The sequence below is a fragment of the Choloepus didactylus genome, chromosome 10, assembly GCF_015220235.1.
Source record: "Choloepus didactylus isolate mChoDid1 chromosome 10, mChoDid1.pri, whole genome shotgun sequence".
In the NCBI taxonomy this organism is placed as follows: Eukaryota; Metazoa; Chordata; class Mammalia; order Pilosa; family Megalonychidae; genus Choloepus; species Choloepus didactylus.
The window spans coordinates 55,034,789-55,059,801 of NC_051316.1; the positions used below are offsets into that span (position 1 = coordinate 55,034,789).

The following is a 25,013-nucleotide window of genomic DNA, read 5'->3' on the forward strand; positions in this document are numbered from 1 at the left end:
AGTAGGATGGCAGCAGATCTCAAGCACCCAAATATCCTTTTCTATCTTTTGGCCCTTTCAGTTCCCCAAATCAAAACATCATTAATCCCTAGATTTTGTTGTTTCTGTCAGGCCTTGTAACCTTGAGTGAGTTAATTTCTTGATGTTAGTAGTAGGTGCTTAAATGTTAACTGCTTCTGCTATCAGTGTTTGGAAGATATTCCTCCTGCTTCATCGTTTTGCACATCTCTAGGGATTGATGGGAGGAGTCTTAAGATGACATCTTGGTCTACCTCCCAATTATCTTTTCTAAAATGGGTGCAGCTCTTTCAGTAGTCTATGTTTTTTACATTTTTGAGATAGCTCTCTTATCTTTACCTAATGTAAGAAAGTTTTTCTCTTTCTTTTTGCCTCCAGGTTCTTGAAGTTAAATAATTTTATCTGGCAAATTCTCTTCTAAATCTTTGTATTTAGCTATTGAAGCAATGTTGTCATTTGAGTGAATGAATTATTTAGGAGGGAGACTTAGAAAGCCCTGAAAATGTGTATGCTTTGGAGAAAAATGATGGGATTAGTTATTTTGAATGTCATACTGAAGAATTTAGAGTTAAAGTGGTTTGCAATTGGAAACAATTTTTAACAGAGAGATTGGCTTATTAAGAATGTTGTCTTTAGAAGTTTCAACTATCTGGAGATAGAATTTTTGAATAGACAATCTATATTATCTAACCAATATATGTTATGTACAAAAATACACTTGATGTGGTGACAAGTAGTGTCAAGGAGGGGAAAAAACCATACCATATGCACAAAGGCATTTTCATTATGTACAAATCAATATTGGTTCCTTCACGCTTTCTTTTGAAAAATAGACTTAAAAGCAGGGAAACCAGGAGGATAGTGATAAAAATAAAGGCTAGAGCTTGTTAGTTTCTTGATTTTTGTGAAGGTAAATAATCCGTTCCTTTGATCCCTTCCTCATTCTCTTATGTATAACACTGGGGCTATGGAGGACCTTAGAGATGGTTTACCATTTTCCCAGACTTTCAGGTTTTAAAAATGTTGGACTGAAATAGGTTTGCCAACTTTTTATATTGCCAAAATAAAAATTATTAAAGAAAACTTAATTCTGTTTTTATCTGTTAAAAAACACACACACACACAAAATACCAGTAAAGTAGAAAGGTCATTTTCTACGAATAAAAAGTGGACTTTATGACAAACCAGAGCTCTTCTATTCCTGTTGTTTTGTGGGCTGGTGGAACCATAGTTAGAAACTGGCACAGGTCTGCTGATCAGTGTTTAGGAACAATGAACTTGTTCAATTCACTAAGTTTAAGTGTTATATATTAAGACTTAACAAAGATGAGGTGCCTTGGTTGAGATTGCACCTTGGAGTATTAGTGGAGCCAGAGTTCAGAGTAGGTCTGTTGCCATGATTTAATTCAGTGGTTCTTAACTGTTTTTGTATCAGGGATCTTTTTTTGAGAAGGTGAAGGGAGATCTAGATCCTTACCATAGAAAAATGTACGTTTGGACAAAAACATTAGGAATGGAAAGAATACTGAACTACAGAGACCATGAAAAACTTATGCTAATAAATTTGAATGGACAATTTCCCAGAAAATATATAAATTCTAAAATAGACCCAAGAAATAGGAGAAATACACAATTTAAGGGAATTGATTCTGCAGTTACATGTTTTAGCACAAATTAAATATCAGGTTCAGATGGTTTTGCAGGCTAGTTCTAGAAAATATTCAAACTCAAGGGAGTTTTCCTCTTTCAGGAAATCCCTTTTGGGGATTGAATCATGTCCTCCACAAAAGGCTTGTTCAGTTCCCAACCTCGTGGTCCTGTATCTGTGAACCCATTTGTAAATAGGACCTTTGAAGATGATATTAGTTAAGGTGTGCCCACACTGCATGATGGTGGGCCTTAATTCAATATGGTTGAAGTCCTTATAAGCAAAGCAAATTGGACATGGAAAGAGGAAGCCACAGGTAGCAGCCAGTGGAACCTGGAAGAGAAAGGAGAAGATGCTGCCATGTGCATCACCATGTGCCAGGGAACACCAAAGATTGCCAGCCAGCCAGAAGATACCAATCCTGGAAGAAGTAAGCCTTCTGAGCCTCTGAAACTGCAAACCATAAATTCTTGCCGTTAAGCCAGAATTATTTGTTTTATTATATGTTATTTGTTTTAATAGCTGATAAATGAAAATACTCTCCAGCTCATTTTATCAGATTAGTATTACCTTAATACCCATGTCAGACTGAGACAATGTGAAAAAGGAAAATGATAAGCAACCTTCTTTTATGAATGAAGATATGGAAACTTTAATATAATATTATCACAGAATTCTGCAGTGTGCGTTTGTGATAATACATCATCATCAAGTTGGGTACATTCCAGTAATACAGGGTTGGTTCAACATTAGAATCTTTAATCAAAATAATACATGGAGAAAACTCATCATAATAGATGCTGAAAAAGCATTTGATAAAATTCATCACCCATTTGTGAATTAAAAACAAAAGGCAAAAATGTCCTAGAGAAAGGAATAGAACTGAACTTTCCTAACCTGTTGAAGGGTACCATGTACAGTAAGCCTCAGTCTTAATAGTAAAGGTTAGATGCAGTCCCTTTAAAATAAGACAGAGCTGCCCACTGTCATCACTTCTTTTTAGTAATGGGATGTCTTAGCCAGCTCGGTAAAATAAGAAAAAGAAATAAAAGGAATAAGTAGTGTGAAGGAAATAACAAAAATATCACTATTTACAGATAATTTTCATTAGATAGTTTGGATAGAAAATATTAATCTATAGACAAATTATTGGAAATGGGATTATTAGCAAGGTTGCTGGATATAAGATCAGTTTAAAAATTAATAACATTTTTATATCAGAAACGAAAAGGAAAAATACTTAAAAAAATACCAAAATGAGGCATGTTCTATTTAAAGAAATGACAATATCATAAATGACAAAGGAAAGGCCATGGAAATGTTTCAGATTAAAGTATGCAAAAGAGACATCATAGCTACATGCAATACCTTATCTTAGACTGAATTCCAAACAGGAGGGGAAAAATGCTTTAGAGTACATTATTGGGTCAACTGACAAAATTGGAATGGAACACAAAATTAGATAAAAGTATTGTATCTATATTAAATTTACTGGAGTTGAAAACTACTCTGGCTATGTAAAAGAATATTCCTACTCTTAGGGAATATACAATAAAGTTTTTTGGGATAAAGGGATATGATAGATGCAATTTACTCTCAAATAGTTCTGGGAAAACCATTTCAACTTTTCTGTAACTTTGAAGTTGTTTCTAAATAAAAAGTTCATGTATATATGCTATTTATTTATAGTAGAAACAAGTGTAAGTATAAATCCAAACAAAGGAAATCCATGACCTTTACAAAAGAAATTATGATATTTTTGTGAGAAGACAACATAGTTGTTGTACATATCCTTTTGCAAATTCGTTGAGCTGATTCTACAGTATATAAGAATGATAAGAATATTAAGATATGTCTTGCTTTATCAAGTGTCCAGACAACTAAGAAAATGTGATATTTGCATAGGGATAAATAGATGAGTAGAATAAACTAGAGAATCCAAAATACATAGGAAAACTTGATATAAATGACAGAGTTGACATTGCCAATTAGTGGTAGAAAGAAAGTCTGGTCAATAAATGGTGTGGGATAGTGAAATTGTATAATACAAAAAAATCAATTACTGATGGATTAGAAATATGTGAAAGACAGTGTTTTAAGATTTTGGCAGGTGTAGGTGAATATCTTTATGACTTTAGGATGGGAGAAGAATTTGTTAAATGGGTCATACCATAATAGGAAAGATTATTATATTAGAATAGTTTAAAATTTGGAACTCCAGTTCATGAAAAGAAGCTGTAAACTGAAAAGGCAAAACCATAAACTGAGTAGGTGTTTATAACAGAATTTAAAAAGGATTAATATCCAGGAAATATGAAGAACTACAGAAAAATCCCCTTTTCCCTGTGAACGAAAGATATGACTATGTATCTCATAAATGAGTAATCACAAATGGCCAATAAACAGATGGAATGGCATTCAGTCTCAAAATCAGGAAAGTGGCTATCAAAACCTCAGTAAGAGAAGCAAGAGAAGGATTGTGGAGCAATCCGCTGTTGGTGGGAGTGTATGTTAGTATACCACTTTAGGAAAATAATTTGGTGTTGTCTTGAATGCATATCTCCTAGGACCTAATAATTCCAGTCTTAGGGAAATTTGTGTAGGTACATAAAGATACATGTATATATGATTGTATATGCATATATGTGATTATATATTCATAGGAACATTGCATATAATAGTAAAAACATTGGATATCTATATCAGTTGAATGAATAAAGTACACCGTGATATATTTCAAAATGAACTGCAGCTGTAGACATCAACATGGGTGAGAATCAAAAATGTGTTGAAGGTCAAAATGGCGGGCTGCCCCGCTGTTGCAGCATCAGGCCGGTGGCTGGATGATATTCGAAAATGGTATTACAGTGCTGCAGGGTTCAATAAACTGGGGTTAATGAGAGATGATACAATAGCTGAGAATGAAGATACAGAAGAAGCCATAAGAAGGCTTCCTGAGAACCTTTATAATGACAGGGTGTTTTGCACTAAGAGAGCACTGGACCTGAACATGAGGCAGCAGATCTTGCCTAAAGAGCAGTGGACAGAATATGAGGAGGATAAATTCTATCTTGAACCATATGTGAAAGAAGTTATTCGGGAAAGAGAAGAGAGAGAAGAATGGGCAAAGAAATAATCATGTAATTGAAATGTGGATGCAGCTGTCCCCAAAGTATTTTTATGAAGTTGGTAAAACCTAAAATGTACGAATTAAGAACTATTTGGGGTACAAATGTATTACTGTAAACAAATATCAATTGTAGTCATTGTTGTATTCAAAAATTTAAACTTCATAAAAATCTTAACTAGTGATTTCACTTATCTGTTATAACTCTTTCTAAACTTCTAAGCTAACATTTAGTTAGTGCTTAATTGCTTCCTGGGGCTGAGAGAGAACAATTTAATCATTTCTCACTGGTTGGATAACCTCAGTTTACTAAAGGATATAATGTTATACCAAATAGAATAGTTACCTTTATATTGCCTTTGTAGGTTAGCAAGATGCTTGGAAGCCAGCCCCATAAGGGCCTAACTTGTAGGTATGAAATGGAGCCAGAAGCAAATGCCAGTACTTGATTTCAACTGAAATAAATAGAGCAGTTCAGCAGACTGGCTTTCTTACTTCATGAATCTTCAGTAGAATGCAAAGAGAAAGGATTCACTTCCCAGTTTGCTAAGATTGGGAACCAACCCCAGCTCAGCCCTCTTTAACCACAGGCCTGTCAAATATTTGATTTTATATCTTACCGAAAAATAAGTCATGTACACAGCCCCAATATGAGGTTGTATAAATCATATGTATGTACTGTACTAATGTGTATATTAGAAAATAAAAAGTAGACATTAGAAAAATAGATAAAAATATAAAGACAACCTATACTTTCTCCCCATATTTGACTGACTTTTTCACCCTTTAAACTATTTGTTATTTAAGCAAAACAAAACAACTCTTGTTATAAAGTATCTTGTAAGGACTGAATATGAGTGATAGTTAAAAGTTTTAAGGTTCTAGGTTGATTACCTTGAATATAAACTAGAACTATTTGATAATATCCTTCCCACTCCTAAATTCTGAAGTGCTTTCTTTGGTGGAGTGAAAGGGATGGAAGCCCAGCAAGCAGGGAAGGAATCATGTGGAACCCACAGTGGTCCACCGCAACTCTTTGCTGTGTGGAGCAGAAATATCTTTTTGGGATCTTACCTTAAAGGACGAAACAGATTAAGAAGAAAAAGATTTAGATTCTGTTTTAAATTCTTAAAGAATCAAAAGTGTGTATGTATACTTAGCGGGTGTGTATATGTGTGTGTGTAAAACACCCCCCACCCCCAAAGATGTGATACGATGATCCACATTTGTTATCTTGAGTTTCAACATAATCATAAAGGGGGTCTTTTAAAATTTTTGTGGAAGCATTAGAAAACCTCATTAAATTCCTTAAGGGCCTCTCTTCTAATTGATACTCAGATTATTTTCTGAAACACCTCTCCTGAAATCATTCTTAAAGATTCTGTGTTACTTGTCGGATCCAAATCTGTCAGATCCACATTTGATAACGGTTTTGCTCTTGGTAAAAGCAGTTCTACTTTAGCACATAATATAAATAAGAGTTGCCATTTCATTTTGCAGTTAACTTGCATTATATTTTTGGAACCATATCTGAAATCAGAGAATCTGATAAGAATGTTTATAGATGCCAGTGCTAAGGGATGATTTAGTGAGGGACTATTTGCTTGAGGTTTAGTTGATTAGTAAATATTAGTGTGTCTTGAGTTGTCTGTACTGAATTTCATTGTAGGTCCTATAAATTTTTGAGCAACCAAGGACCCCCAGTGTTTAAATGCTGGCTAGTCATGCTCCAATTCCATTTCTCTCTCACCTTCTTCAAATGAATTTGAATCTCATAACTGTTGATGGGTGTAATGTTCACATAACCTGTTTGGCAAACATTTTGGTAATATGTATTAAGAACCTCAAAATTGTTATAAATAATTCCAATACCAAAAAAAAAATACTGAAGAAGATATTAAGTAATAGAAGAACACATATAGTATGAGTCCATTCATATGAGCTTCACAAATAGGAAAACTGATAAATGTGCTCATTTTGGATATACGCTCATGGTAAAACTAAAAAGCAAGGGAATGTTGAGCCAAAATGTGGGATAGTGGTTATTTCGAGGGGTGAGGGGAGTGTGGAAAGTAACCTCTAAGATGCCTCCAGGTTGTGATTTGCCTAAGGTTATATAAATAGAAAGTGGGTCTCTGAAGTATAAGAACATTTGCTGACTTTCTTCCATACTGTTCCCTGTAAGTGTTTCTCCATATGAATATTCTTTGAAACTTTGTATCAGGCTCTGGGATTACAGTAGAACAAAATGGATAAAATTCCTGAAGAGTACCAGAAAGACAAAAAATATAAGAAATATATATTAGGGTGCAATAAATGCTAAGGAGAAACATACAGCTAGAAGGGGTATATGGAGTATGTGTGTGCTGGCTATTTTAAATAGGTGGTGAGGAAGACCTCACTGAGAATGAGCCATTTGATAACAAAGATCTGAAGGAGAGGGAAGAGCTTTCCAGGTGGAGGGAACCAGAGGTGGAGAAGGTCTGTTAAAGTTCAAGGTATAACAAGGAGAGAAGCGAAGGGGCTGGGGTTCTAGATCATTACACTTCACTTCTTTTCTGTTTTTAGTTGTTCAGATAACTGAGTCTTGATTGCAGAAACCACACAAAACTTGGGAGATAATAAAGGGCTGTTAAACTATGAGAAACTGCCTGCAAGACTGGAGTAAAATAAAGACGCTGGCGAGGAGGGGTAACCTGAGAGCATTGTAATATCAGCTGTTTACTTAACTTTTCTTCAGCTCAAGTTAAATGTTCATTGATTTGACCTTCTGCTGAAGCAGAGGAGCAGGCTTGGTAGTATGGAGTGGTTCTTTGAAAAGCTCTTGAGTATTTTTTATTTTGGCTAAAGATGTATAATCATGATACATGCATCTGTTATTTTATATCAACATATAAACTTGTAACATACGTTCATCATCACTTGTAGGGCAAAGCTATTTCACTGAGTAAAAGGCCCACAGATTGGAGTCCTGCATTCCCTGTGTTTCATAAACCGTGTCCACAATGCAGCTTCTACCACTTTCGGTTTCTGTTTTTAAAAAATAGAGTGCGAATTAGGACACTAGAGAAGCAATATGAGCCAGAATACTTCCAGATTTTTATGAATCCCTCTGTTGCTAACCTTTTACTGTTGCGATTCCCATGCCTAATTTGACTTTTTTTTTTTTTAATCATTTCATCTCTATAGGATCTTTGCAAAGGATTCAGCTTTGATTTTGTAAAAGCCATAACCATTGTTGCATTCACAGTTCATCTATTTACGTGTTATTTAATTAAATCACACAGTGGCACAACTGGCATAAAGTGGGTTGGAAATAAACACCATTCACTTGCTAAGCATACATTTCAACTGGTTTTTATTTTTATTTTTTTTTATTTTTTCCATGAGAATGTGTAGTATCCCTTAATCTGGTAAATGGGTTAATTGGAGGGCGATTGAGAGCTTCTACTAGACTAGGCCAGTAAAATAGCTGTTTTGTAAATGGCTCAATTAGTGATTGTAATTGATGCTGAACAAAATTAATTGAGTCATTTAAGTTAATTCCATTAAGACTACATCAAGGAACTGGGTTATTAGAAAGGATTACTAGCAAAAGGCAAATAGGTATGAATAAAACCAGTCACATCTTGTCTTTGTGCACAAATTTTTTCCCCACTCTTCTTCCTTCTCTTATTCTCTGCTTATGCAAAAGGCAGACAGTGGCTGCCACAGCCCCTTCTGGCATTCTCTCTTTTTCCTAATTCTGAGTTCCTGGAGTTGTGATTGAGCCAGCTCAGCTCCACTGTGGCCTGCAGGATTGGCTGCCTGGACTCACCCCTGTAGGTGGGGGATGTTCTGGTGGTATGTCTTTTTCTGAATGTTCCTATTACAGTGGCTAAGGTGTGTATGGAGTGAGGGTGAGGAAAGCATTAAGAGGACATGATCAGCTGGTGGGGGAGTATTGTTAGGAAAGGCGTCATTATGGAGTCCACGTGTGAGATAAACCGTGTAGGTTTTTGCCAGATAGCTGAGACTGAAGAAAGAACAGTTCAGGTCAAGGAAATAGCGCAGTAGATATGTAGTATGTGTGCTAGAATCTCAGAATAGGCTCAAATCTCATCTTCAGTTCTTACTAAGTGTGGGATCATGAGCAAGTTATTTAATCATCATTGTTGAAATACAGATATTAATGGTCACTCTCAATGGATTATTATGAGGTTTAAATAAGAGAATGCACCTTGACACACTTAGCAGATGTCTGGATCACAGGAAGTACTCAACACTTGAGAATCACATGTCTATATTCTGTACTGTTCAGGAGGCAGATGTCTTGGTGTCCTTGGGGACTTGAGTGGTTTAAATTGGGAAGTAAAGGTGGGTAAATCAATAAAGACTCTTGAAGTAGTTGAAGAAAGGATCAAAACTTGTCTTTGGATAGTAACAATGGGAATGGAGACTAGAGAATGGATATGAAAGATGTTCAAGAAGTGGAATAGACAAAAACTGGTTACTAAATAGAAGTGGAAGATGAGGGAAAAGGTGGAGATTAGGTGATGGTTCCTGGGATTCTGATGTGGGCCATTGCGTAAGAGAAGCTCTTCCTTCACCTTTCCTGTCCCCTCTTTACCACCCTGGAAAAGGGTAAATAGCACCTTACAGCATTCTGTGCCTCCCTTTATTGCGGCATCTGACCTTTGGAATTGTAACTGCATGTGTACTTGTTCCCAGCTTGGAATCTCTGAGCTATGGTAAAAGATACTCTTTGTATAGTCATTTGTTGCCTTAGTTTTCTATCCTAGAGCTATCTCCCCAAATTACTTTTCCATTCTTGCCCCTTTGTTCCAGTTTGCTAAGCTGCTGGAATGTAAAATACCGGAAATGGATTGGGTTTCACAAATTTACAGTTCTAAGACCATGAAAATGTCCCAATTAAGGCATCAATAGGATGATGCCTTCTCTGAAGAAAGGCCAGTGGCATCTGGGGTTTCTCTGTTACTTGGGAAGGCACATGGCTGGAGTCTGCTGGGCCTCTCCTGGCTTCTGGTTTCTGTTGCTTTCTCCAAAATGTCTCTGGGCTTCTGTCCAGCTTCTCTCTCTTGGCTCCTGTGCAACCTGGGTTGTTTCTTCTGGGGCATTTCTCTCTAAACGTTTAGGGTCCTCTCTTAGCGTCTCCAGGGCAACCTCTGGATTTCATCTCTTAGCTTCTCTCCTGGTTCTGGTTTCAGTGACCATCTCCAAAATGTCTCTGGGCATTTTCTCTCTAAGCTTCTTGGTCTGTGTTGGCTCCGAGCTCTGTCTCTCTCTCTGAGCTCTCTTAAGGACAATAAAATCTGTTCATTCTGTTTCTAGCTTGATGCATTGTCTGTTTAACCAGTGCATGCTGTATCTCCCAGGGGTACTGCACTTTATCCTGAAAAGGATTCTCTTCAGAAGCAGTTGCAGCGCAGAGCAGTTCCAAGGAAGGCATTGTTGAGAAACTAATACTCAAGTGATGAAAGACATCAGTTTTTACTCCTCTTGCAGAAGTTGTTTAAATAAAAACACAAATTGGAAATATGGGTGTATATACACAAGGAAAGCAATATAGGATATAGCATTATGTTTGCCAGGAAATCATCATGCTCATCCTCTTTTTTTTTACCAAATAGAGATGTTATCATTAGAACAAGGAGAGTAGATGTTTTTCTTTCACAATAAGGTAAAAGTTTTCAGAAATAAAGCTTAGGAGGGTTGTATGAGTTTTTGCTGGATATTTCTTCATGTAATGGAAAAGGTCTTTAGTTCTTTTTAAGAAAAATACCTAGAGTACTTATTGTAAATATGGTTAATGTAGGTTAGGTAGTCTCACAAACTTTGAAGATCAACTCTGTAGAAGCAGAATAGCACAGTTACCATCAGAGATACTGTTGTCACTCACCGTGGGGACTCTGTCTCTAAAGAGGTGAAGCATAAAAAAGAATGGCTTATTGCATCATCTTCACCTGAAAACCATAGTGGTATTACTTGCAAAATATAACAGTCTTTCTCCAAAGTAGGAAACGTTATTGCAAGAGCATTATAAGCTTACATTTCTTCAAGGCTCAGAGAAATAAAGGTAAAAGAGTAAGAAGGGGGTTGGGAGCTGGGAATTTAATTCTAACACCATGATTAGTTTGGTAATGATAAGTGTGAATTAGGAAATACTCAAGGCACAAAGAAAATTTATAAACTCTCTTTTAAGGGCAATTCAAAAGGCAATTGTTTAAATGTATAAAAATGATCGTCACTAATAATCGAAGAAATGAAATTTAAAATTTAATGACAGACTTCTTTTGCCCATCATGTTGGCAAGATTTTGGGTGGTTGGGTTATAGCTAAACTTTTTTTTTTTTACATACTTAAAAACCATTTTAAATTTGATGATCATATATTAACTTTATAGATTGAAAAAGCTCTAAAACATAACTTAAATACAACTTAACATATATACCTCATTTGTAGGTAGAACTAGCTTTGTACAGTCCAGGGAGTAGTGGGACTAGGAAGGGACAGAGTATATTTCACAGACCATTTAGCAAATTAGGTCAAGGGCTAAGATGTAATTCTCATTGCTACTAATTTTCTGTGAGTCTTAACAGTCTCTGACTCATTTTCTTGTTAGAGCTGTTCTTCTGTTGCTTAAACCAATAATCTCGACTCTTGTTTCTTTTACTTCTATCAGTACATCTTCAGAGTATTTCTAGAATCTGATCACATCTCACTAATCACCATTGGTCCAAGACACCATTTTATCTTGCCTGGAGTATTGTAAATTTCCTCCATGCTGATCTCCAAGCTTCTATTCTGTCCTTTTTTGAGACAGAAGTCAGAATGAGACTTAGAGAGTATTACTCTGCTCACTTTTCTGCTTAAAAGCTTCAAGAAGAGTTACCATAGAAAACAGTGTGATCTATTTGAATGAATTTGGATGTTAGATTAAGAAGAAGGGACACTAGCTCAGCCTGCCGGGGAGTGACACCCGCGCGCGCCTCACTGGGAGCACCGGGGCCGAGTCTCTGATTCCGGGGGAGGCAGAGGCTCCGCCCTGGCTGGAAGAACTAGAACTAGGGTGCTCCTGCTCTCTGTCCCCTCGCGCGAGAGGATCAATCTCAGGCTAAGAAATGGCATTTCAAAAGGCTGTAAAAGGGACTGTCCTTGTTGGCGGAGGTGCTCTTGCAACTGTTTTAGGCCTCTCTCAGTTTGCTCGTTACAGAAGGAAGCAAGTGAATCTGGCCTATGTTGAAGCAGCAGGGTCCCTCGCAGAACCTGTTAACAGGGAACCACCTTCCAGAGAAGCTCAGATACTGACTTTGCAAAACACGTCTGAATTTGATATCCTTGTTATTGGAGGAGGAGCAACAGGATGTGGCTGTGCACTAGATGCTGTCACCAGAGGACTAAAAACAGCCCTTGTAGAAAGAGATGATTTCTCATCAGGGACCAGCAGTAGAAGCACTAAATTGATCCATGGTGGAGTGAGATATCTTCAGAAGGCTATCTTGAAGTTGGATATTGAGCAGTATAGGTTGGTAAAAGAAGCCCTTCATGAGCGTGCCAACCTACTTGAAATTGCTCCCCATTTATCAGCTCCATTGCCTATAATGCTTCCACTTTACAAATGGTGGCAGTTACCTTACTACTGGGTAGGAATCAAGCTATATGATCTGGTTGCTGGAAGTAATTGCCTGAAAAGCAGTTATGTCCTCAGTAAATCAAGAGCTCTTGAGCATTTCCCAATGCTCCAGAAGGACAGACTTGTAGGAGCGATTGTCTACTATGACGGACAACACAACAATGCACGGATGAACCTCGCCATTGCTCTCACCGCTGCCAGGTATGGGGCTGCCACAGCCAATTACATGGAGGTAGTGAGCTTGCTCAAGAAGGCAGACCCCCAAACAGGGAGAGAGCACGTGAGCGGGGCCCGCTGCAAGGATGTGCTCACAGGGCAGGAATTTGATGTGAGAGCCAAATGTGTTATCAATGCTACCGGACCTTTCACAGACTCGGTGCGCAAAATGGATGACAAGAACACGCCTGATATCTGCCAGCCGAGTGCTGGAGTTCACATTGTGATGCCTGGCTACTACAGCCCAGAGAACATGGGACTTCTTGACCCCGCCACCAGTGATGGAAGAGTTATTTTCTTCTTACCCTGGGAAAAGATGACTATAGCTGGCACTACCGATACCCCAACTGATATTACAAACCATCCAATTCCTTCGGAAGAAGATATCAACTTCATTTTGAATGAAGTGCGTAACTACCTGAGTTGTGATGTTGAAGTGAGAAGAGGGGATGTCCTGGCAGCATGGAGCGGTATTTGCCCCCTTGTTACAGATCCCAAGTTTGCAGATACTCAGTCGATCTCCAGGAATCATGTTGTTGATATCAGCGAGAGTGGCCTTGTCACTATAGCAGGTGGAAAGTGGACAACATACCGATCTATGGCAGAAGATACTGTCAATGCTGCTGTCAGGACTCACAATTTGAATGCAGGACCAAGTAGAACAGTTGGGCTTTTCCTTCAAGGGGGTAAAGATTGGAGCCCCACACTCTACATTCGGCTTGTCCAGGATTATGGTCTTGAAAGTGAGGTGGCACAGCATCTTGCCTCCACCTATGGTGACAAGGCTTTTGAGGTGGCCAAAATGGCAAGTGTGACTGGAAAGCGGTGGCCCATTGTTGGAGTGCGTCTTGTTTCTGAATTTCCATATATTGAGGCTGAGGTAAAATACGGGATTAAGGAGTATGCCTGCACTGCGGTAGATATGATTTCCCGTCGCACTCGCCTGGCCTTTCTAAATGTCCAGGCAGCAGAGGAGGCCCTTCCTAGGGTTGTTGAGCTGATGGCCAGAGAACTGAATTGGAGTGATCGTAAGAAAGAGGAGGAACTTGAAACAGCCAAGAAGTTTCTGTATTATGAAATGGGGTATAAATCTCGATCAGAACAGTTAACAGATCGCTCTGAAATTAGCCTACTGCCTTCAGACGTTGACAGGTACAAGAAGAGATTTCGTAAGTTTGATGCTGACCAAAAAGGTTTTATTACCATAGTTGATGTTCAACGTGTATTAGAGAGTATCGGTGTCCAAATGGATGAAAATACACTGCATGAAATTCTGAATGAAGTAGATTTAAACAAAAATGGACAGGTTGAACTCAATGAATTTTTGCAGCTGATGAGTGCTATTCAAAAAGGAAGGGTGTCTGGAAGCCGGCTTGCTATACTAATGCAAACTGTAGAAGAGAACCTTGACAGAAGAGTTCCGATTCCTGTGGACCGTAGTTGTGGAGGATTGTGAGTCTGAGCAGTAAATCCACTGCCAACAAACATAGAAAAAACTGTCGCCATGTAACAGCCAGAGATAACTTGCACCACTCCAAAACTGTGGTTATGGATAGCTGCCTTTTTAACACTGGGAAACATTCCAAAGCTTTAGGAAGTTGGTGTATATCCTTTATTTGTATTTGCCATTCAGTCTAGCTTCTAAAAAGTGTTTTATCTTTTTTTCTCATTTTCAGTGTGCACTGATTTAATGTTCTATATCCATTTTGTGACCTGTTAGACTGGACATTCTCCTTTTTTGTTTGTGTGTTCATTTATTCTAAATCAGTTCTAGAGGCAGAATATTTTGGCAGAAATTGAAAGAAGAAGCTGAATAATGTTGTGACATGCACAACCTCTGTACATTAAGCTTGTGGATGGCATTTTTTTCCAAAAATTAGTGGAGTGGGGGATGACCACTATTGAAATGATGGTGTTTCTGGAGCTCTCCCAACCCCTTCTTCCTTCAAAATAATTTTGCACGATTATATACCTAGAGTATGACTGGCATAACTGGAGAGGGAAGAAAAAGTTTAGGTATAACTTACAGGAGCAAATATCAAAGCAACTTTGAAAGCTTCCAGAATGACAGGTATGAAATAAGGAGAGCATTGACATTTGCTGGGAGTTACAGTGATAGTTTCATCTCAGCAGTTCATTTTTTTTTTTCCAGTCACTGCTGGTTTTCTTTGACTATTATAGCTGCCAAGAAGATCCTTGCTTTTCTTACTTTAAAACCAGCATTCAAGTGGCATGTTGCGTGTAATGAGATGAGACCGAATTTCTCAAATCTTTACAGTAGTAACAAATTTAAGGGTTAAAAATGGGCTTATATATCCATATATGATAACACAATTTTCAGTCTCCAAATCCTGATTTATGGAGCACGTGGTATTGTTAAAAATGGTCTATTTTGATTAGTTTACAGCATCATTTTTTTTGAGGGATATTTGCAAACAGTAAAAATTTATAAAAATAGATTTTAGTTAACTTTAATTACAATTGTGTAAGAAAAGCAAAATATTAAAGGTCATTTTAGTCTTTGCCTTTCTATCCTCAATGGAATTTTACTTTTTAAATAAAATTAAAAATCAAAATCTCACACCCACCCCCACAGACACCCCTGAAGTCTGCACTGAATTTAATAAGTAATACATTGAAAACTGGGGATGCTTTTGCTATGTTTTGGTGGTATTTTAACTAGAGTCATTTGAATATTTATTCATTATGCTTACTTTTGTGAATTCAACTACTTTTTTTTTTTGTTTTGTTTTTTTAAGATCAGGTTTTATATATAACAGGAAATACAACACTTTATTTCACAGCAGATTTCCATTGTGCAGACTTGAGATCTTAGTTTTTATGCTGGTACATAAAACACTTTTGTGCTGTTATTTCTATTTATGCCAACATTGTCAAAAATCTTTATGCCTCATTCAAGTGGGACATGAGCCTGTATGTCACAACATAAACACTGGAGATCACTCACCTAAGCCCCCACCCTCACTCCCAGAACAAACCAACCACAGGGAAAGACTGCATCTTAACTCATTTTATTTTGAAGTGAAGTTAGATTCTTGCCGCTTCCTAGAGGAAAACCTAAGACAGGGCAAGTGATTTCTTCCAGATATCACTGTGAACTATATCCTCCTTTCAAGATGTGACTTTTTTACTTGGCTTTTATTTTTTTAACAATAAGTGGATGCATGTAGTTTTGCAATTTAGTAGTTTTCTATCTGTACAATAATTTCACTGTTTAGAACTCGATGACACTCAATAGATGGAAGATCTGTTTTTTCTAAAACACCCTAAATGATGTACCCATAATATTGTACCTTTGTGCTCTCTCTCTCTTTCTAGTTAGATCAAGATAACGATGGCTTGTATCCTCCCTGAATCAATTACAGTAGGGACTGGGCTTAGAAATCCTGGCTGGCCTGGGTGGATCTGTTTGTGAAACAGGCCTTGTTTATGCACGATTTGCTATGAGTGAAGTTCCTTTAAGGAAAAAGAAAAATGCATTTTTCTTCTTTTGAACATATTTGCTTTTGCTTATAATCTGCTAATTCCAAAATATGTGCTCCTTCACGAATCCCAAAGACTCATCTTGGAAATGAGCTGGTTCCAAGCCTTTGCTGTGAACGTAGTATCCCAACATTTTAGGGCAAGTTCTTAATTAAGCCTTTCTAGCTTCTTAACGTGATTTAAGAAGAGGAGGGGGGGGAGAGGGGGAATAAGCCCATTCAAAAACCCATTCCAAGTGCAAAAGAATATTCTTTTTGCTTTTCATATAAATGTGATAATTCTTTTGGGGTGGTATGGGATATGCTGGGATTGTCTTTTATCATCATATTTATTTTAAGAGCCTTGAAGGGGATTCAGGTGAAGGAACCCCCATCTGTGGTGGAGAGTTGGATATTTCTTTAAGTAGCCCCCACCACATCATAATAATTGTGATAATGCTGGATTATTTGTGAAACCAAGGTTGTCTGCCTTGTATCCATCATGCTACTTGCAATATTCTTGCTTTCAATCAATTTTTACTGAGCACAGTTTTAGGATTTCTGCTGTTAAATGCATGCTCCTTATTCTGCTTCAGTTTCTCTGGCTTTGTTTTGTGTTTCACAATATGTAGCTTCCTCTTTTGTACAACAAAAATTGCATCCTGACTTTTACTAAATCACTGTAAGGGTGATCATTGATTTTATTTCCCTCTTTTTTACACATTTGTAAAGATTTTTGGTATATGAATGTAATAATGAAGTCAATTGAGCTATTAACTTGCACTGTTTTTCATTATATCAGTCCTTTTTAGGGAGTACAAAAGCCCTACTGTGTTTTTAAAGAATATCAAGTATAAGCTCAATACTGGTGTGGATATACACACTGCATGTTTTCATATGTGGCACTTTTATGTATTGTGTTGGGTTATTGTTCTAGATTGGACTGTTAAATACTATGTTTGAGGCTGGGTTGTCATTTTTATAAGTCTTGGTGTTTTATTGCCATTATTTATTACTTTTGATATACAGAATGAGCTGCATGCATTTATAGAGCAATAAGAGAATGTATTTAATGTGCCTTGTTTTTAACTGAATAAGAACTGAAAGCATGAATCAATAAAACTGATTAAAATGGTCAAAAAAAAAAAAAAAAAAAAAAAAGAAGGGGAAGAGCCCAAGATTACTTCCCACCTCAGAGTAAAAGTCAAACTCCTTACCTCCCCAGCCTCATTTCTCACTGCTCTCCCTCTTGCTTGCTGAGTTTTAGTCACACTCACCTCCTTGCTATTCCTCCAATAGCCCAAGGATGCTCCTTGCTGTTTTTAGCATGAAATGCTCTTCTTTCAGATATCTGTATGATTTATTCTCTTCTCAAGGCCCCTGCTCAAATTTCACCTCTTCTGAAATGCCTTTCTTTAACTACCCACTATAAAATATCTACATCTGTCTTTTGTACTCTATCCCTTTACCCTGGTTTCTTCTTTATAGTACTTTTCACTTATTTATTGTCTGTTTCACTCTATTAGTGTTAGGACTTGATTTCATTCCTTACTGAATGCCCGACAGTTAGGCATTCTTAAATATTTGTTGAATGACTGGCTGGAATTCCAATTTCTTCTTCAGTGGCTTTTTCCCTCCTACTGCAGAAATAGTGAGGCCTTCCTTGTTCTATGGCCAGAGGAAAAGTAAGACTGCATTCAATGTACCAAATGTTCCTAAAGGGTAATCTGTGGGCTTCTTCCCCTCTGTCGCTGCTGAGATTTTTGTATTCTAAATTCTTTACCTGTCAAGCAGATGAAATTGTTTTCTAAGTCACTTTTCTGTGTTTGGGACCAATGCTTTCCTTTTTCTTGCTTTTGGTATCATTTTATGTAAATCCTTTAAAATTTTGGCATTTATTCTTTCATTCAGTTAGCAAATAATGATGGCAGCAGACATTGTGAGCTAGGCTGGGTGCCAGGCCATATGCCAGGGGATGAGAAAGTGAAGAGCCTGCCTTTCCCTGGAGGAGTTTGTGGTTTACTGGGTGGTTGGACATGTGCCAACGGTTGGGACAAGGTGACTGCTGTACTGAGGAATACAGGGGTGGGTGGGGTGGGAGCACAGAGGAGGGATGTCGAGGCCTGCTTGAGATGGTTGGGTATCTTGAGGGTGCGCCAGAGTGCCAGGTGAGGAAACAGGTGAAGGCTGCTCCAAGGAGGGGAATAACTTGCCCAAAAGCACAGAGGATGAGAACTTTACTTATTCAGAGAAGCCCAAGCCTTTGAGTATTGTGGGAGCTTACAGTACAGCACAGCCAGTGGTGATCTGTGAGGCCATGGTAGTTGTTCAAGGGCCAGGTCAGGACGCTTCTAAAGGACCATGTGGGTACTGTACATAGGTGAGGCTTTTGTCTCAGGGCCGGTGGATTCAGGCTTGTGTAACTGTGTATGTGATGGAAGGGTGGAGGAGGCCTGGAAGGTGTTTTTCTTTTATATGCCCCTTCCCCTAGAGCTAGGAAGAATTCAGAGTATTCTCTAGCCTGTATTAAAATATATTATTTATAAGTTCCTAAAGGGTGATGGGGTTTAATTTTTATGTTCCTCAAAGCCCTCATGTGTACATTGTCAGATAAATGCTTATTTAAACTTTCTTTAAATGACTGATGACTATACTTTCATCTGTAGCCCTGATCTATTTTAAGTTCTTATCCCATAGCATGTTTTCCCTTTATTCATCCTACTCCCCGCCTTCTGATTTTTGTTCTAAGAGGATTTGTCGTTTGAACTGTCTGGTGGTAGGTATTGTCAGTGGTCTGGAAGTGGGGTGGGGTTGGGATTTCTGACCAGTAACAAAGTGGCTTTTTGAGGTAGTATTCCACGTCTTACTTATCTTTGTATTCCCTGTGCTTGGCACATATTATGTGCTCGATGAGTGGTTATTGAAAGAACCTGTTTCAGTTTGCTAAGGCTGCCAGGATGCAATATACTAGAAATGGGTTGGCTTTTACAAAGGGGATTTATTGGCTTACAATTCTGCAATTCTAAAGCAGTGAAAATGTCTGTATTAAGGCATCAACAAGAGAATACCTTCTCTGAAGAAAGGCTGCTGGCATCTGGGGTTCCTCTATCACATGGGAAGGCACATGGCCAGTGTCTGCTGGTCCTTCCCTCCTGGAATTTGTTGCTTTCAGCTTCTGGTTTCAGTGGCTTTCTCTGAGCGTTTGTGAGTCCTCTGTTAGTATCTCTGGGGTGTTTATCGCTCTCTGCTCTCTCCAGGTGTGTCTGCTTTTATCCTCTCATAAAGGACTCCACTAAAGGATTAAGACCACCTTGAATGGGCTGGGTCATATCTCAACTGAAACAACCTAATCAAAAGGTCCCACCCACAATAGACCTGTCCTCACAGGGCAGTTTTCTGGGGAACGTAACAGCTTCAAACCAGCACAGAACTCTTCTGTTTCATAGATAGCAAGATTAAGTCTTTGTTTTCATAAGAAAACCTACTGTCTACTTTTCTGCTTTAATCTGCTGTAATCCCTCCTTTCTAAACTTCAGACACTAAAAACAGCTCTCTTCATCCCTATAATACCTCCAGATATTTCCAGTGCCTGGAATGCTGTTTCTCTTATTTGCAAAACTCCTGCACCTTCTTCTGTGTCTTCTTAACTCTGCCCCTTTGCAGGGAAGTCATTTCTGATTAAACCATGTGCAGTTAGTAGCTCTGTCCTGTATGTTTTTGTATCAAAGTTTGTTTGGTCTCTTCCACTGTGGTGCTAACAGAGCTAGATAGTGAGCTTGGAAGGTGAAGGCAAGCCTTATTCATTTCTGTCCTTCTGGTACTTTCACCTGGTGCATGAAAGTTTTGCTGAATGGATGGTTTGTATTATCGTAGGAAAGCATAATATGACAAGGTGGAAGCACACATGAATAAACTCTGTACTGGGAATGTTGAACACTGTCCATCCTCTACTCAGCCTAGAATAGGGCTTTATACAGGTTTGCGAGAGAGTCCATTCCATAGCCAGTACATAGGAAAAGCATCTTCTGTAAACTTGCAAAGTTAGAAAATTCGTTTTTGCTTGAAAGGATTTTGAGGAGATGAGCAATGGAGTCAAGTCCATGATTCAGTGCCAGGAAAAGGAAGTTTGCAGGAGGAGACACTGGAGATGGTTTTTTTCACGGAGTGTAGGGAAAGAGACGGGAATCTTCCTAAGAGGGTAGTAGAAAGGAATGGTGAGTAACAAAGAGAAGAAGAGTGCATGCTAAGGGGGCTTACTCGTTATTCGGGAGACTGAGTCTTTACCTGAGAAATGACCACTGCCATTACCCACTGATTCAGGACTGATGACTGTATCATCCTCTCTGCAGAAACTCCTAGCCATCATGGAGATGGCCGAGGTGGAGAGTCCTCTCAACCCCAGCTGCAAGATCATGACCTTCAGACCCTCCATGGAGGAGTTCCGGGATTTCAATAAATACCTCGCTTACATGGAGTCTAAAGGAGCTCATCGAGCAGGTCTTGCAAAGGTAATTGTCCTCAGAGCCATTGAATAACAGATACTTAGCCTTTAAATTATGCTCTTAGGCTTCATGATGTGGGAACTTCTTCCAAAGGAATATTTTTGAAATATATTTGGTCTTGTTAATCCATTTAGGGCATGTGATTTATTCAAAGAATGATTATTTTAATTAAATTTTAATTCTTTATCCTAAGCTGCATTCAAGATTTCTAGGATTTTTGTTTGGTTTGGTTTGGTTTTGGTTAGTTTTCAAACCAGGGGTGGCTCAAAAAAAATGAAGAGATTAATAGCTTTCATCAGATTCTCATCTGGGACTGTTCTCTATTTTTCTTTTCTTTTCTTTTCTTTTTTCTTGTCTTGTCTTGTCTTCCTTCCTTCCTTCCTTCCTTTCTTCCTTTTAACATATATACAACATAAAAGTTCCCCTTTTAACCACTTTCAAGCCTACAATTAACATTAATTAAATTGCGTTAATTAAATTCACAGTGTTATTCTATGTTTACCACCATCCAATACCAAAACTTTTCCATCTACCCAATCAGAAACTCTGTATCTGTTAAGCTTTAACTCACCACACCCCCATAATCTACTTTCTATCTCTATGAAATTGCATAATCTAGTTATTTCATGTAAATGAAATTATACAATATCTTTCCTTTTGTGTCCTGCTTATTTCACTTAACATGGTGACTTCATGGTTCATCTGTGTTGTTACATGTAACAGAACTTCATTCCTTTTTATATCTGAATAATATACCACTGTATGGCTTTACCACATTTTGTTTATCCATTTATCTTTTGATGGACTCTTGGGTTGCTCCTGTTTTTTTGACTGTTGTAAATAATGCTGCTGTGAACATTGGTGTACAAATATAGAGGACAGTTCTTAATCTGAAGGTTAAACACTGATCTATTTCCTCTCTCCCTCTCTTCCTTCCTCCCTCCCTTCCCTTTCTTCCTTCCTCCCTCTCTTTCTTTTTAGCCCTGCCCCATCCCCTGTGCCCTCCCACCAACTTGTCTGTGGACATGTGCTTACTCCCTTCCCTTTGGTTGGATGTCATGACACAGCTGCTTTAGGGGAACCCATCTCAATTTGGCAGGATGCCTTGTCTTCCTTCCTCCTCCCTCCCTCCCTCCCTCCCTCCCTCCCTTCTTTTCTCCCTTCCTCCTTCCCTCTCCTTTCCCATCCTTCTTCCTTTCTCTTCCTTTTTCCCATTCCTTCCATTTAAGAAAAATAACAGCTTCATTGAGATAGAATTCACATTTCATTCATTTAAATTGTACAATTCAGTAGCTTTTAGTATATTCATTGAGTTGTGCAGCCTTCACCACTATCTAATTCTGGAATATTTTCATCATCCCCAAAAGAAACTCATTAGTAGTCATTTCCCATTTCCTCCAGCCTCCCATAACCCTAGGCAACCTCTCATCTACTTTCTGTCTCTGTAGATTTGCGTATTCAATTTTTTTTTTTTTTTACTTATTTGTTCACCAAAGATGGAAGGGGCCTGTTGTGTACCACACACTATATCAGTTGCTAGGTCTATGCATGTGGGGGGTGAGGAAACAGAACAAAGTTTCTGCCTCCATGGAGCTCATATTCTGATGGTAACATCTTAGGGATGATAAGATGAAGTTACTTAAATAGAAATCCAAAGAATAAAAAGAAGCCATCCTTTTCAAAATGTGGGGACAGAAAGAATAGCAAGTGCAGTGGCCTGGAGGCTGACCTGAATTTCAGGTGTGAGAGAAACAGAAATATGGTCAGTAGGACTGGGGCTTAGTAAGGGTCCTAAGTTAAGTGAGAGGCCTGGAACGGGCCAGGTCGTATTGGGCTTGTCAGGCCATAGTGAAGCTTTGAAGTAATTGCATGGGGAAGCATTGATGGTCTTTAAGCAAAAGAGAGAAGGACTTGGGGGTTTTTGTTTGTTGTTTCCTGTGACATTATCTTGAGGAGGGCATGCACACTGATTCCTTTGTGAAGAATGACTTTGGTGGGAGGGCAAAGTTGAAGCAGGGAGTCCTGTCAGGGGTAGGTGGGGGTTATCTAGTGAAGGGGTAATGGTGGTCCAGACCCAGGGAAGATGGAATGAAGTAGTCCTTGGCATGATGTATTTGAAAATACTTGTCTTTTCTTATTTTTATAGGTGCCAGACAATATCCTTTTAAAAAAATGACTTAAAAACATGTGGGTATAAATGACATGCTCAGGGTCAGTAAGGCATTGAGGAGAGAATTGCAGTTTTGGGCCCAGAGATCCACAGGTATAGCTCTAAAAGATCGTCTATGTAATTCATCTTCCCACCCTTAATCTGAGATGGTTTGTGTGTCCCTCCTGTAATGGAAATCTATGTTAATTTTATTTCATTGCATTTATGTCAATTTATTATTGCTCCAAATATTAAGGTATATTCTGGGTTTCTATAGAGTTATCAGTATTACCTCATAAATCACTGAGCCCTGGCAGAGCCAGCCGCCTCTTTGAATGGGTTCTCCTTGGAATCCCCATTTCCAACTGTCGAATAGAATTGAGAGCAGATTGTAGCTGAGGAGAGAACTTCCAGAGCTGTAGGGATTGGTGTTCAGCTGCTTCTCTTGCATCTGGACCTGGTACTAACTTGTAACCCTAATTCTTTTACTGTTTCTGTCATGTGTCCCCTGAGATCTGTCACTTTGTTATGTATCCTGCCGAGGTTCATGTATCTCCTAGAAGAGGCTTAAAATTTGGGGTTATTGAGTTTTACGAAAGTTTATTAGGGGCGGGTGAGAGATAAAAAAGGAAAATAAAGAGAAATGAGAAAATGAAGGTTTATATTGAGTTTCTTGGACAAAAACAATTCTTAGTTTAACCTCTTCATTGGGTTAACTCTTGAAAACCCCTCTTTTGGAACCTCAGCATCTCCAAATTATCCTTGGTTGAAGAGATGATACTATTTCAGAATCATTTGACACTCATGATTTTGATCATAAATTCCTAATGGATAGCCCCTCGAATGTGGCTGGAGCTGGAGGCGCCCAGGGCCAGAGACGCTGCAGACCCGGGACTCGGAGCGTCTCGGAGGTGGTGAACAAAAGATGGGAAAGAAGCAGAATGGAAAGAGTAAAAAAGTTGAAGAGGCAGAGCCTGAAGAATTTGTGGTGGAAAAAGTACTGGATCAACGTGTAGTGAATGGGAAGGTGGAGTATTTCCTGAAGTGGAAGGGATTTACAGATGCTGACAATACTTGGGAGCCTGAAGAAAATTTAGATTGCCCCGAGTTAATTGAAGCACTCCTGAATTCTCAAAAAGCTGCTAAAGAAAAAGATGGTACCAAAAGAAAATCTTTATCTGACAATGAGTCTGATGCCAGCAAATCAAAGAAGAAAAGAGATGCTGCTGACAAACCAAGAGGCTTGCTAGAGGTCTTGATCCTGAACGCATAATTGGTGCCACAGACAGCAGTGGAGAATTAATGTTTCTCAGGAAATGGAAAGATTCAGATGAGGCAGACCTGGTGCTGGCAAAAGAGGCAAATGTGAAGTGTCCTCAAATTGTAATTGCTTTTTATGAAGAGAGACTAACTTGGCATTCTTGTCCAGAAGATGAAGCTCAGTAATTGTTTTGCATTGCTTTTTATATATATTTATATATATAAAATCTGGATCTTGGTTTTTTGATTTATTAGTGTGAAGAATAATTATGTTCTAATGGAAATCAAGTTTGACATGTTTGTTTTGAAGTAGTAGTATTGGGGGAGTTAGGTTTTTTGGGGGATATTGGTTATTTTGTTTTTGCATTAGTATCACTGGTTACTTTGAACAAATAAAAGCTTTGTGTAGTTGCTTCATCTATCAGAAAAGACCATTTGATACCATGGTATATTACTTACTTTGCATTAGAGAACAGTTTTTCTAAATGTGGGGAAAATTTTCCATAGTCATTACTGGATCAGAACTTGCGTTTAACACCATATATTCCTGAGGAGACCATTCTGACCATTCTGGTTTTTTTTGTTTATTTTTTGTGTGAGTGTATATATAAATATATAATGTCATTTTTATTTTTTATTATTATTTTTTACATTCATCAAAAACAAAACCATTCAAAACAAAAATGGCACTTCACAACCATGGATAAATCCATGGTGCTTCTGGGATGCCATCATTCTGAGCAAGAAGTCACTTCAAGTTAAACTGAAAATTTTCCTGAAGTCATAAACTTTCAAATGAAATAGATGATTCAGTAGTTAATTGGAAAATTTAAATATGATACAAAATAATTTAAATTACATAATTTAAAGCAGTCAGAGCAAAATCCATCTCTATATCTGTAGTCACATAAATGGAAAATACTTGCAAAACTCTGAAAGGAAAATCTACCACAACCAACAATCTCCCCACCCAGATGA

The 25,013-nt window shown here is 38.1% G+C and overlaps 3 protein-coding genes and 1 pseudogene across 10 annotated transcripts in view; all 4 read left to right on the forward strand.

The window, feature by feature from the left end:
* The window catches only part of KDM4C (lysine demethylase 4C), a 517,981-nt gene that overhangs the window by 20,032 nt on the left and 472,936 nt on the right, over nucleotides 1–25,013 (forward strand). For 5 of the 8 annotated variants that reach the window (XM_037798529.1, XM_037798530.1, XM_037798517.1 and 2 more), the window contains one exon: nucleotides 20,474–20,632. In XM_037798529.1, the coding sequence (XP_037654457.1) occupies nucleotides 20,489–20,632 (144 nt within the window). In that variant the 5' untranslated portion in view covers nucleotides 20,474–20,488. Of the gene's footprint in view, nucleotides 1–20,473; nucleotides 20,633–25,013 lie in introns of those variants that run through there. The other 3 variants (XM_037798524.1, XM_037798527.1, XM_037798528.1) reach the window with 1 other exon arrangement.
* LOC119505668 (cytochrome b-c1 complex subunit 7-like) lies at nucleotides 4,467–4,802 on the forward strand. Its single transcript, XM_037798534.1, has one exon. It carries the CDS (start codon nucleotides 4,467–4,469, stop codon nucleotides 4,800–4,802), a length of 336 nt encoding a protein of 111 aa, XP_037654462.1.
* Nucleotides 11,772–14,111, forward strand: LOC119505666 (glycerol-3-phosphate dehydrogenase, mitochondrial-like). Its single transcript, XM_037798532.1, has one exon. It carries the CDS (start codon nucleotides 11,915–11,917, stop codon nucleotides 14,096–14,098), a length of 2,184 nt encoding a protein of 727 aa, XP_037654460.1. The 5' UTR covers nucleotides 11,772–11,914; the 3' UTR covers nucleotides 14,099–14,111.
* Nucleotides 23,208–24,221, forward strand: LOC119505667 (annotated as a pseudogene).